At 42.8% G+C, this 12389-nt stretch overlaps 1 protein-coding gene across 1 annotated transcript; it reads right to left on the bottom strand.

The window, feature by feature from the left end:
- Positions 1-10611: 10611 nt before the first annotated feature.
- Positions 10612-11791, bottom strand: LOC143891165 (uncharacterized). Its single transcript, XM_077395801.1, has 3 exons — positions 11493-11791; positions 10954-11296; positions 10612-10866 (listed from the first exon to the last, which is right to left on the bottom strand). The coding sequence occupies exons 1-3, from the start codon at positions 11789-11791 to the stop codon at positions 10612-10614; spliced, it is 897 nt and encodes a 298-aa protein (XP_077251916.1).
- Between the last annotated feature and the right edge of the window lie 598 nt (positions 11792-12389).

Raw genomic sequence — 12389 nt, 5'->3', positions numbered from 1 at the left:
TATGCCTTATTCTAAAGCTTCTCCAACACTTAAACACGAGATTCTCAAAGAATTCCAACTGTCCATTTTTCTGAACATATAACTGCAGAATTAATGGCAGCAGGGCAGCAACTGGGTGTTTTAAGACCAATAAAAAAAAAATCACAACAGCACATATCCAGTGGCTTAAAGAGAATATTCTAAGAGAATAATGCAATAAGACCATGTAAGCTAGTGAAAAACTGGACTAGTGTAAAACCAGAACAACATATAAATCATACAGATCAATGAGAAACTGAATCAGTTAAAAGCTAAATTATAGAAAGACCAAACCAATGTGTAAATTATATGAACCATTGAGACTAAACCAGTGAAGGACAGAAATCAGTGAAGAACCAAACCCGTGTATACATCAATAAGATAGTACCTAGGCATTTTTAATCAAACAAAGTCCATAACCGTGAGTGTACATATCTCAAAGGCATTATCGACTTGGAGATGTTATATTTCAAGGTAAGAGGGCAAAAGACAATTCATTACATGTACCATTTCTCCCTCATTTTTCAATTAAAAATAAACTCAAGATTGAAGCCAAGAATCAAGATGAAGATCAGGTTCATAATTAAAAAAATTATTTTCATCACAAACAAATGGTGATACTTATACAGATCAACCCAACAGAAGCCTTTTGCTTGCACATTAATATGTTTACGAGAATGATACTTCTTAGTCAAGTCAAAGTTTATATCATATCATAACCAATTACCATGTAAAAGTAAAAGACTAATCATCTTAAACTCTAAATCCAACCAGTAACTACTCACGAAAGTATAACATGTTACAGACCTACAAAGCTATCCGTTGAGTCACTCAATTATCCTTTCAGCAGATCAGAATAAACAATGGATCAACCACACAGCATAATAATTTTTAGATCTACCAAAAATGTGATGAAAACAATAGAACTTAGGAAGATCGGACGACTTGAAATCATGGTTAGCAAGAGACTGAACAATTTGCAAACATTTGATATTAAAATCTAGATATTCACACAATCAATAAACCACAACACCATTTAACAGGGGAATCCAAACACAAATGATCATATATAAAAGCACTGGAATCCACATCCACATGCATTTTTCCAAAAATGACCACTTTACGCTCATTTCATTATTTCTTACCATGAAAACAAAATCCACAACACTTACAGCCAGTATCATTTCCAAGCACAATTATATAAAATAAGATAAAATCCATAACGTATTTCCACAAGCACAAAGATACCACAAACTAACCAAACATTCGGATCATGAATGGGAATTATAGCCTAATACCTCAAGCATTAATTGAAATTGAAATGAAATTTTACCTCTGATTGGTTATCTCTTCTATTCGAAAGCAGATGATGTATTTGATCTTCCTCTTTCTTCAATTTCCAGCTCCAATCACCACAAAATCTCCAGATCCAAAGCTTACAAGATAAGAGAAAATCAGATCTTAGGTTTCTACAGCCGGATCTAGAGTTTTAGACCATAGAAATAATGGAGAGGGATAAATCTAAATTCTGTTGATCAGATCTAGGGTTTTTAGTGTGATGGACCAAAAGATGATAATAAAAAAGAAAATTAAGAAAGAAAACAAGGATTGATGATGGAGATGATGATCAAGATCTTTCAAACAAAAAGGAATGTGAATTTGTCACCGGAAATTGACCGGAATCCGACCAGATCCGACCGGAGGAGACAATCGGAGGGAAGAAGAAGAATAAAATCTCTCTCTCTCTCTCTCTCTCTCTCTCTCTCTCTTTCTCTCTCTCAGATCTTCCTCAAAGCCTCTCTGCAAATCTCCTTTCTCTCCTCACTTCTCAGATCTAAGATCTGAGATCTGAGATTTCTTCTTCACGGACCAATTTGAAAGAGGGAAATCAGATCCAAGGTACGATGATCGGCCGGAGCCCGGAGGTAGAAGAGATGGTGGTGGAGGTATTTGGATTCCCAGCCGGAATTAAAATCAAATGGGTTAAATCTCACGGTTGACAGATCGGTAGAGAAGGGGGTTCCCGATGGAGATTTAGGTTCAATGGAGGTGTAGGAAGAAAAAAAAGAAGAAAAAAGGTAGATGACGGTGGGATTTGACCGGAGCTCCGGGGATCTGCCGGAGAAGATGAGGATGGAAACTCTTTTTCTCTCTTTGCTACGGCGAAAAATGAGATCCTCCCTCCTTTTTTTTTTTTTTATATTCGTTACAGGTTTATATAAATAGAAAATGGCTGTTGATATTCACACTCCCTAAATGATGATCGCACAAAATTTGATAAGCGCGCGAATCGGCTCTGTCCCAGACGGGATTATGCACCCCCCCTATACATGAAAATGATATCTTTACCTCCTTTTCCCCCATGGACAGCCCCCTTTTCAAATGAATCACGCTCCTTTTGGTCTGCACTGCACACATTCTCTTGGCTCGTTCACTGAGCGAACGCGCTCGGATCTCGACGAAATTTTACGGAGACCTATGGGAGACCTTAAGCTACCCCAGGGTTCGATTTGGGACTCCAGCTCATTGATTTGACGAGGCTTCGTACAAGCAACGCGAACTCGGGTCTGGTCAAAATGGGGTGTCTACACTGGCATTCCATCTCCCATACACTTATGGAAGAACAGGTTCTTCTATGTCGAGGACAAGGAGTCGACCGAGCCCTAGCCGGTTCCTCTAAAATGGGACACCCCAGACACAATTGCTCTGAGCCGCAAGCCGCTCCTTGAGGGCGAGGATATGAGGACGTTCGCCCTAGTCTGTGAGGAGCTGGACCGGGAGGGCCTCATATATTGTGCGGAAGTCTCTGGGGAAGAGGTTCTGGTCGGGCTTGGCCTTAGTACTGCGACCCCGGCATGTATGTGGCTAGTCTTGCTTTAAACTCTTTTTCCTCCTTTTTGCTTCTGACCGGTTTGTTCGTTCATGTTGACTTTCAGAGATGCAGAAACAGTCCAAGTTGGAGAAGGTGAGGCAAGGAGCATTTGGAAGGGCCCAGCAGGGCCAGAAAAGGAAAGCCGCAGAGATCTCGAGTCCTGCTCCGACCCAGGACACGCCGCCCCCCAAGGGCAAGCCTTCAGTGAAGTTGGTCTGCGCTTACGGTCGAGGAGTGGGGTCTTCTAAGTCGGGGAGAGCATCAACCACAGCCCCCCCCCGGCGAAGTCTGGCGATAATGTTTTTCGGCCCAACTGGTCCGTTCAGAAGAGCGACACCGGCCTGGGTGAGAGCCGGGTAGCCGTGGAGACCGTCACCAAGGGTCTCCTGAATAGAGACAAGCTCCAGGTTCTAAACGAACCTCCACCTGCGGCCGATGAAGCCATATTCTCTTCACTCTATCAGGTAAGATGGCCTCCCCCACCTTTTTTTTTCTTGTGTTAACACTTGCCTGCAGATCAGACTGTATTATAATGATTTTCAGGAGAAGCGCAAGAAGTTTTCTGAGGCAATAACTAAGTCAAAGGAGGAGAGCGGCCAACTGATGCAGCCGAGCTCCAAAGGTTCATCGGAGAGAGGGAAGCAGAGGTACAACGGCTCAAAGATGACATGGCCGCCCAGAAGCAGAAGGCCGCCGAAGCCCTTAATGCACAGAGGGAAAGAGCCCGGGAGAGGCAGATAGCGGCCGTTGAGGAGGCCGTGCGGAAGAAAGAGGACGAACTTATTAGTTTGTCCAGTGAATCCTACAAGCTGGGATTCTTTGATTGTCTTGAGCAGGTTTAAGGAATCCAACCCGGCTGTGACCTTGACGGGCCTTGTTCTCCCTGACCCGCTGGTGGCTGGCGACGACGAGCAGGACACTACCGCTGCCGCAGAGGGTGGTAGTCACGGGGTGTCTTGAGCTCCCTTTCTTTCCCCTCTTGAGTACGGCTTCCTGACCCCCCTTTTTTGTAATGGTCCTTGGAGACCCTACTTTTTGTAATGGCCCTTCGAGGCCCCACTTTTTCATGAATAGAAATTGCATTTTGTTGTCCACTGTCCACTTATGTCTGCCTCTGGCTAATACTGTTTGATTCTTTACTGTGGGCCAAAAATACTCCGGGCAGACGTTCGAGCTTCGGTTGACCCGGGTCCTTGCGGGAGCGAACCGAGGTGAACAAACCAGCGAGTACCCAAGTTTTAGTGAACTGGGTTTCCAAGATGGTTTGGTTTTTCTGTCCGGACCCGTTCCTGACCAGGTGTGCGCTCCCGGTCTTTGTGGAGACGAGCCGAGGCGAACCAAGCAGCGAGTACCCTAGTTTTAGTGAACTGGGTTTCCAAGTAGCTTTGGTTTTTGCTGTCCGGGCTTGTTCCTGACCAGGAGTGCGCTCCCAGTCTTTGCGGAGACGAGACGAGGCGAACCAAGCAGCGAGTACCCTAGTTTTAGTGAACTGGGTTTCCAAGTAGCTTTGGTTTTTGTTGTCCGGGCTTGTTCCTGACCAGGAGTGCGCTCCCGATCTTTGCGGAGACGAGCCGAGGCGAACCAAGCAGCGAGTACCCTAGTTTTAGTGAACTGGGTTTCCAATTAGCTTTGCTTTTTGCTGTCTGGGCTCGTTTCTGACCAGGAGTGCGCTCCCGGTCTTTGCGGAGACGAGCCGAGGCGAACCAAGCAGCGAGTACCCTAGTTTTAGTGAACTGGGTTTCCAAGTAGCTTTGGTTTTTGCTGTCCGGGCTTGTTCCTGACCAGGAGTGCGCTCTCGGTCTTTGCGGAGACGAGCTAAGGCGAACCAACCAGCGAGTACCCTAGTTTTAGTGAACTGAGTTTCCAAGGAGTGCGAGGAGATTTGCAAAAGAGCCTCTATCATTCACATTCAATATATATATTTACAAAGTCACTTTTGCGCCGGGCGGTCTACTACTGATAGTATTTTTGGAGGTTCTTCGAGTTCCAGGCATGGGGTGGTAGGTGCTCCCCAAGCGTCTCCAGCTTATAACTTCCCGGGCGAATCACCTCTTTTACTCGGTACGGCCCCTCCCAGGTCGGGGAGAGTTTTCCGATCTTCTTCGGTTGGGAGATAGCAGCTTTCCTTAGGACTAGATCCCCTGCTCGGAATTCTCTGGGGCGTATCTTCAAATCATGATAGTTGGACACTTTCTGCTTGTGGGCGGCGACCCTGATTCGGGACTCTTCCCGGGCTTCTTCCAGTAAGTCGAGGTTTGCGCGGAGCCCATCTCCATTGAGCTGTTCGTTAAAGTTGGTGACTCTGGGAGACGGGGCCCCTACATCGACGGGTATTACGGCCTCCGTCCCAAAGGAAAGGTTGAACGGTGATTCCCCTGTCGGTGTGCGAGGAGTGGTACGATACGCCCCTAGGACGTGATAAAGCTCATCTGCCCACCGGCCCGCCTTTTCTTCCAGCCTTTTCTTTATCCCCTGCAGTAGGATTTTGTTCGTTATTTCGGTCTGCCCATTCATCTGAGGGTGCGCTACTGAAATGAATCTCTGTTCGATCTTCAAGTCGGAGCAGAATTTTCGAAAGTTCCGGCAGTCGAATTGTCTACCGTTGTCTGTTATCAAGACGCGGGGGATCCCGAATCTGCAAACCACTGACTTCCAAAAGAAGTTCTGCACGTTTTGCTCTGTGATCAGGGCTAGAGGTTCAGCCTCCACCCACTTAGTGAAATAGTCAATGGCCACTACTACGAACGCGCGTCTTCCGGAGGCTGGTGGAAAGGGGCCCAAGATGTCCATCCCCCATACTGCGAAGGGGAGTGGGCTGATGATCGGGGCCATGAACACAGCAGGTTGGTGGATGGTGGGAGAGAACTTTTGGCATCTCTCGCACCTTCTGACCAGATTGAGAGCGTCCTGTCTTAAGGTGGGCCAGTACAGGCCTCTCAGCAGCACTTTGATTGCCAGGGCCTTGCCCCCTAGGTGTTCCCCATAAATCCCTTCGTGCGTCTCTTGTAGGGCGTACGTGACAGGAGGCACTTTAGGTATGGGAGGGTGTGGGACCCGATCCCGCGAGAGGGGTGGGGCGCGAGCCGCCACGCTCTCTCTTAGTCTCTCATACCCACACGATTGGCGTGTGCTCTTTTATTATTGATTTTAATTCATCTTTTATGTAAACTTAGGATTACTAAGGCAATCCGAATTCTACATAAAAGAGAGTGACAGAGTCGCCATCTAGATGTGGGATCTAGGACCCATAATTGATCAGAAATCTAGACTCGTTACCTGGTTACGAGAATGGAAGGTATGGGGAGTTACCACCACATGCACCATTCCTGCCCGATAATCGGTCTTCAATTCCAAAAGTTAACTCTTTTGAATTTCTTTTAAATGGCTCATTCAACTCTATATTAATGTGTGAACTATGTGACATGCATCCTATGATCTAATTTCAATGTAGATCCTAAATGAGTATCTTGATTTCTTAATTTGTTTGAATTCAATCTAAGTGAAAGTTCTCCTAAAATTCTAATTTCATGAAAAAATCCTAAGTGATTTAATTAAGCATTTACAAGAAAATTAATATACAAAACCCCACAAATTGTTGTGGAGCCGACTCGAGGTTGGTATGCCATCAGACATCCAAGCTGCCTACGTACCCAAGCCTCACTGGGATCAGAATCGACGTAGTTCGGTGCACCTAAGCTAAGCTACTTATGCCTAACTCAACCAAGACACCGATCTAGACTGGATTGACTGTTTCAACAGTTTTAAGAGAAGTTATTTAATTCAAGTTGAAGATTTTATTATCCTAGGATTTCATCTAAGATGCTATATGATCATATCTAAGTGCAAGTTGTCCCTTAGACTAATGCAGATTAACCTATATCCTAGGTAACTAGGCTTGTCCTAGGAAAAATTTGGGTGACTAGTGTAACTAGACCTATGGCACGGTTGCTATCCATAGCAAACGTCCGTGATGAGGCTGGACTCCTAACTCTAGGACTCCCTAAGACCTAGGACACGACCTGACATAAGTGTTCTTAAGTTGGGCTCTAATGGTTCTTATATCGAAAACCATAATCCAATGGTTCCGAAAGACATGAGATAAATTGATTCAAGTTCTTGAAGTTAATTAATTTCAGATTTCAAGGATTTTCGGTTTCTGGACATTTAAGGAATACCAAAGGTTCTAGGGTTCTCCAATTTCGGCCTCGAATGGCATCCAAGGAAGGGAATCGTGCGCACTTTCCTTGTGCAATTTAATACTTAGGTTATAGCACCTTATTGCCTGGCATATCTCAGGATTTCCGTGGATAGTAACCTCGGAGCCAATAACATGCTATAGCTTAAATATTCAAATTGTCAAAGATCGGTTGCAATTGTGATATGATTATGGATGCACTGGCCATTTTACTAGGGAAATCTAAAGATCCTAAGATTTCTGTTTCAATGGATTAAAGAATTAATATGTAACAAAAATTTAAGGTTCTTTAGAAATTTTTATAATGATTTTTAATTAATTTCAATTTTGAGTGGATTTTATCAATTTTAAACCACATGAGTGATTTTACAAGTGAATTTATTGTAAACGAATTCGAAATGGATTGAAATTTCTACAGCAGCAAGATGGGAATGTATGTAGCTTACTGGAAAAGTTTTGCATATTTTTACGTTAAGCTCCTATTTAATTTTGATTTAACAATAATATAACCAGATTGTTAAAATAACACAGAAACTACTAGAAATAGAAATCTAAATTCATTGAAATTTCTACATAAATAAGATATGGATAAACATAGCATGCGGTGAGATGTTCATGAATTTTAAAAACCATTTACTACCCATTTCGGATTTTTCAATTTTAAGACCAGATTATGGATTTACACTACAACCCTTAGGAAACAAAATATACATCACTTGGAAATTTTACAGAAGTAAGAAATATGAAATATAAGACTACTGTAAAAATATTCAGAATTTTAATTGTGATCTGATGTCAGTAAAAATTCTAACAAAATATAATAATTTTCAAGGAAAACATTAAATAATATATAAAAAAAATCCAAAAATTCTCAAAACTTCATTGTAGAATGTATCAGTATCATATTATTTTTCCACGAAATTTCATTAATTGTGGAATCTGTTTAGTATATATTTTATTTTTCTTCGTCAAAAAGATGTTTTTGAAGAGTTTTCTATTTTTAAAACATGATTTTCGAGAAAATTACGACTCCGGAAAATGGCCGTTTACCTTGTTCTGATGTGATGAACACAAGAAAAATTTGAAATTCCACAAAACAAATCATCCTGAGATAGCTATTTTTTCAACTTTTGTAATTTCTCAGCCATTATCTTAAATGAAATTCCACTCTTCACTCAAATTTTCAAAATCCTTTGATTCAATGTCCGATCTGATCCGATGGTTATTTTAGTCTATTTAAATAGATCAGTGTATTAAATTTCGGGACGAATCGGAATTCAAACACTCATGTAGATCATGATTTTGAACACACACATATAATATCGAATTAAATTCAATTAAATGCTAAAAACCATGCAAAAATATATAAAGAATACCAAATAATCCTGAAAAAATCTGAGAATAGTGCACCTACCTGTAATGGAGATCCTCGCCGAATCCAAAAGTCGAAAATTCTGAAAAATCTCGCGGACGCTCGATCCTGCGTCCTTTCTTCCCTTTCTTTCTTTGCTTTTTTTTTTAAATTTCCACCACATTGATCGCGCTCCTTGTCTTTAGGGTGCGTAGATCCGAGGTATACGCTTTGTCGCACCCTTTTTTTTTATGAAGAAGACCCAAAGAACACTCCAATAATTCTTGATTGTATGATGCCTTGGAGAAGAAGAAGGAATTCAAGAATTCCTTTTTTTGAAGAACACTTGAGAGCGAGATCACACTTCAAGGGAGAAAAGAAAAAAAAAATTCTTGGGAGGAGAGAGAAAATGGACGAATTTGGATTTTTCCCCCTCTGGATTGTTTGCTTTGATTTTTATATAAAAAAAAAGTTAGGGTTAAGAAAGAAATAGCAATTTCCAATGTGAGAGCTCCATTTTTTGCTTGTTTCCAATTTTCTCGTCTTGCTTTCTTTCTTTCTTGTTTCCAAATTGGATTTGATTCCAATCTTAATTTCTTGTCAATCAAGACATGTTATTATCATTCCACATTGCTTCTTGGAAGAAAACCTTTTTAAGCAATCATTCATCTTTTCCTTCTTTCCTTCTTTTCATTTTTTATTCTTTTTTTTTTTTAACAAATATGATGTCACCAATGTGACATCATCAAGGTGGGTGCTCAACTCATGTGGGTCAACCATGTGGGCCACCCACCATGGTGGTTGACCCATATGAGTGAACCCACATGAGCTCCATCTTTGCGGGCTTTAGCCCAATGGGCCATTTCACACGGGTTTAGGGTTTTTCCGTAAAAAATCAATAAAATCTTTCTAAATTCAACATTCTATATATGGACCAACGCATTTGACATTTATGGTGCGTCCCTCACACATGATCGGACCATCTTTTTTGGGAAATAACTTTTCGGACCAAAATGCCCCTACTTAACTGTTAGACATCCAAATGTGACCAAAATACCCTCAGATTGGTTCACCCCTAAAGGGAAAAATTAAAAATGAAAAGTCTTTGTGGTCAAACTTCAAAAATAGAAACTTTTAAAATTGGGTCTTTTCAGTGAGCAATATTAAACAGAATCATTTGGTATCCCCTGAAAATACCCAAAATGCCCTCAACACTTAAAATTTCCAAATTAAGCGAAATTCCTGAGAAATTCTAAATTTAGCAGGTTTTCCAAAATTCAGGAAATCATTCATAATCTCGCAGACATATTTCGGGGATCAAAAGAATTACAAAGGAAAAGACCAAATTACCCCAAGGTGCTAGAATTTTGGCGAGACTAGGGAAAACCCTGAGAAATTCTAAAAATAGCAGATTTTCAAAAATTTATGAACGGACTCAAGATTTCTTAGACACAACTTAGGGACCAAATATGATATGTTTGGAAATGTCTAAAATACCCCCGAAGTGCAAGACTAAGAGAAAATCTTGAGAGATCTAAATTTAGCAGGTTTCCCAAAACTTACGAAATTACTCATAATCCATCAGCCGTACCCTCGAGATGGTTTTGGACATATGAGAAATGATTGAAATATCCATAAGATGATGAAAATGTGGAAGCCGCATGAGTTTCTAAAAATCTTTTTCAAAATTTGTAAAATCACTCAAGATTTCTCAAATATAACTCGGGGGTCAAACGAGACACATCGGGAATGACCAAAATACCCCTGCAGTGCAAAATAGGCAAAAATGAGGGAAACCCTGAAAATTCTAAAAATAGCAGGTTTTTTTCATTTGCTTGGAAACTTGAACTTTCAACTTTCAGAGGCCAAAGGAACCCCCTAGAGACCTTCAGGATTGCGAATCAACTTCAAAACTCTCATAATAAAATGAAATCTACCCTAAAATGCATGGATGCCTAATCTAATGCTGAATACGGATATAAAAATTGATGATACTACCGAATCTTTTGCTTTTTAAAGCCTAGCAAAATGGGGGTGTCTACAGAGGGTGTACGACCTTTTGTACAGGCTCTCACCATCGAGGGAAAACCTGGCTGCTCTCTGTGTCACTTTGCGGGCCTCCTTCTTGGCTTTGGGAAGTTTTCCACTACGCAGGTAGTCAATGATTTCGTCCATCTAGCAGGGTTCGTGCTCCACCTGCATTACTTCGGCGGCCTCATTTTTTATACTGAATTTCTGTAGAAACTCCATACATATACTCCCGAGGGTGGTGTATCCGGATGCAGCCAGTTTAGACAGCACATCTGCTTTGGCATTTTCTGTTCTAGGGATTCTGATGACCTCGAAATTTTTGAACTTGCTGGCTAACTGGTGGACCTTGGAGAGGTATTTGATCATACGTTCGTCGCGGGCTTCATAGACCCCTTGAATCTGGTTTGCAACCAGCTGGGAGTCACAGTACGCCTTCAGTCTTTGGGCGCTGGTCTGGACTGCTAGGTTCATTCCGGCGAGGAGGGCCTCATACTCTGCTTCATTGTTGGACGCACGGAATCCGAACCTTAGGGCGTAGTCTAAAGTGAAGTTGTCAGGCCCGGTGAGAATCAAACTGGCTCCACAGCCACCCTTGTTCGAAGATCCGTCTACATACACTTCCCAGAGTGATTCGATGGTCGATTGATCCTGTTCTGCCGGTACAGGAACAATTTCTGCTCTTATTGGTTCAATCTCTGCTTCCGTTCGCTCCCCAGTTGTAGTTACCTTCTCGACAACCGAGGTTTGGACAGTTTCAGATTCGATGCTCTGCTGGGGGATGGTGCATTCAGCCACGAAGTCTGCCAGCACTTGAGCTTTTATGGCTGGCCTAGGCAGGTATTGGATATAAAAATTCGCTCAGCTTCACGGCCCATTTTACAAGACGCCCCGAGGTGTCTGGTCTGTGGAGAACTTGCCTGAGCGGCTGATCGGTCAGGACCTTTATCGTGTGGGCTTGAAAATACGGCCTCAATTTTCTGGCTACCATGATCAGGGCGTAGGCCAATTTCTCGACCCGCTGGTACCTGATCTCGGCATCGTGCAGGACCTTGCTGACACAGTAGACCGGTTTTTGTTGGCTGTGCTCTTCTCGAACTAGGACGGCTGCCAAAGCCATGGGGCTGACGGACAGGTACAGGAGCAGCTCCTCCCTCGGTTCCGGCTTTGTCAACAGCGGTGGAGAGGACAAGTACTGCTTCAACTCCTCGAACGCGGTCTGGCACTCCTCTGTCCAAGGTGCTGTCTTGATCCCTTTGACGGCGTTGAAGAAAGGATGGCATCTCTCTGCAGACTTTGAGATGAAGCGCCCCAGCGCAGCCACCATCCCGGTTAGCCGTTGTACTTCTCTGATGGTTTTTAGTGGAGTGAGCTCCACAACAGCCTTGATCTTCTCTGGATTGGCCTCTATCCCTCTTTGGCTTACCATAAACCCCAAGAATTTTCTCAAGCTGACGCCGAAAGTGCACTTGGTAGGGTTGAGCTTCATGTTATGCTCTCTTAGGACTTGGAATGTTTCTCTCAGGTCGGACACATGATCTTGCGCACTTCGGCTTTTGACCAACATATCATTGACATAGACTTCGATGTTACGGCCGATCTGTCTCTAGAAGAGTTTGTTCACGAGCCTCTGATACGTGGCCCCGTCATTTTGTAGGCCGAAGGGCATGACACGGTAACAGTACATCCCCTGATCCGTTATAAAGGAAGTCTTTGGTATATCTGACTCATACATTCTGATTTGGTTGTATCCGGATAAGGCGTCCATGAAGCTCAGCAGTTCGTGACCTACGGTGGCATCAATGAGCTGATCGATTTTTGGGAGCGGGTAGCTGTCCTCGGTGAAATCAACGCAGGTCCTCCACTTCCCGTTGGTCTTTTTTACCAGGACCACGTTTGCCAGCCAGTCCGGATATTGGATTTCT

The sequence above is a fragment of the Tasmannia lanceolata genome, unplaced genomic scaffold (assembly GCF_043159265.1).
Source record: "Tasmannia lanceolata isolate RefF3 unplaced genomic scaffold, GAP_Taslan_0.1 ptg000013l, whole genome shotgun sequence".
In the NCBI taxonomy this organism is placed as follows: domain Eukaryota; kingdom Viridiplantae; phylum Streptophyta; class Magnoliopsida; order Canellales; family Winteraceae; genus Tasmannia; species Tasmannia lanceolata.
Note: the sequence above shows the minus strand (reverse complement) of the source record. Positions and strands in the feature narration are given on the sequence as shown.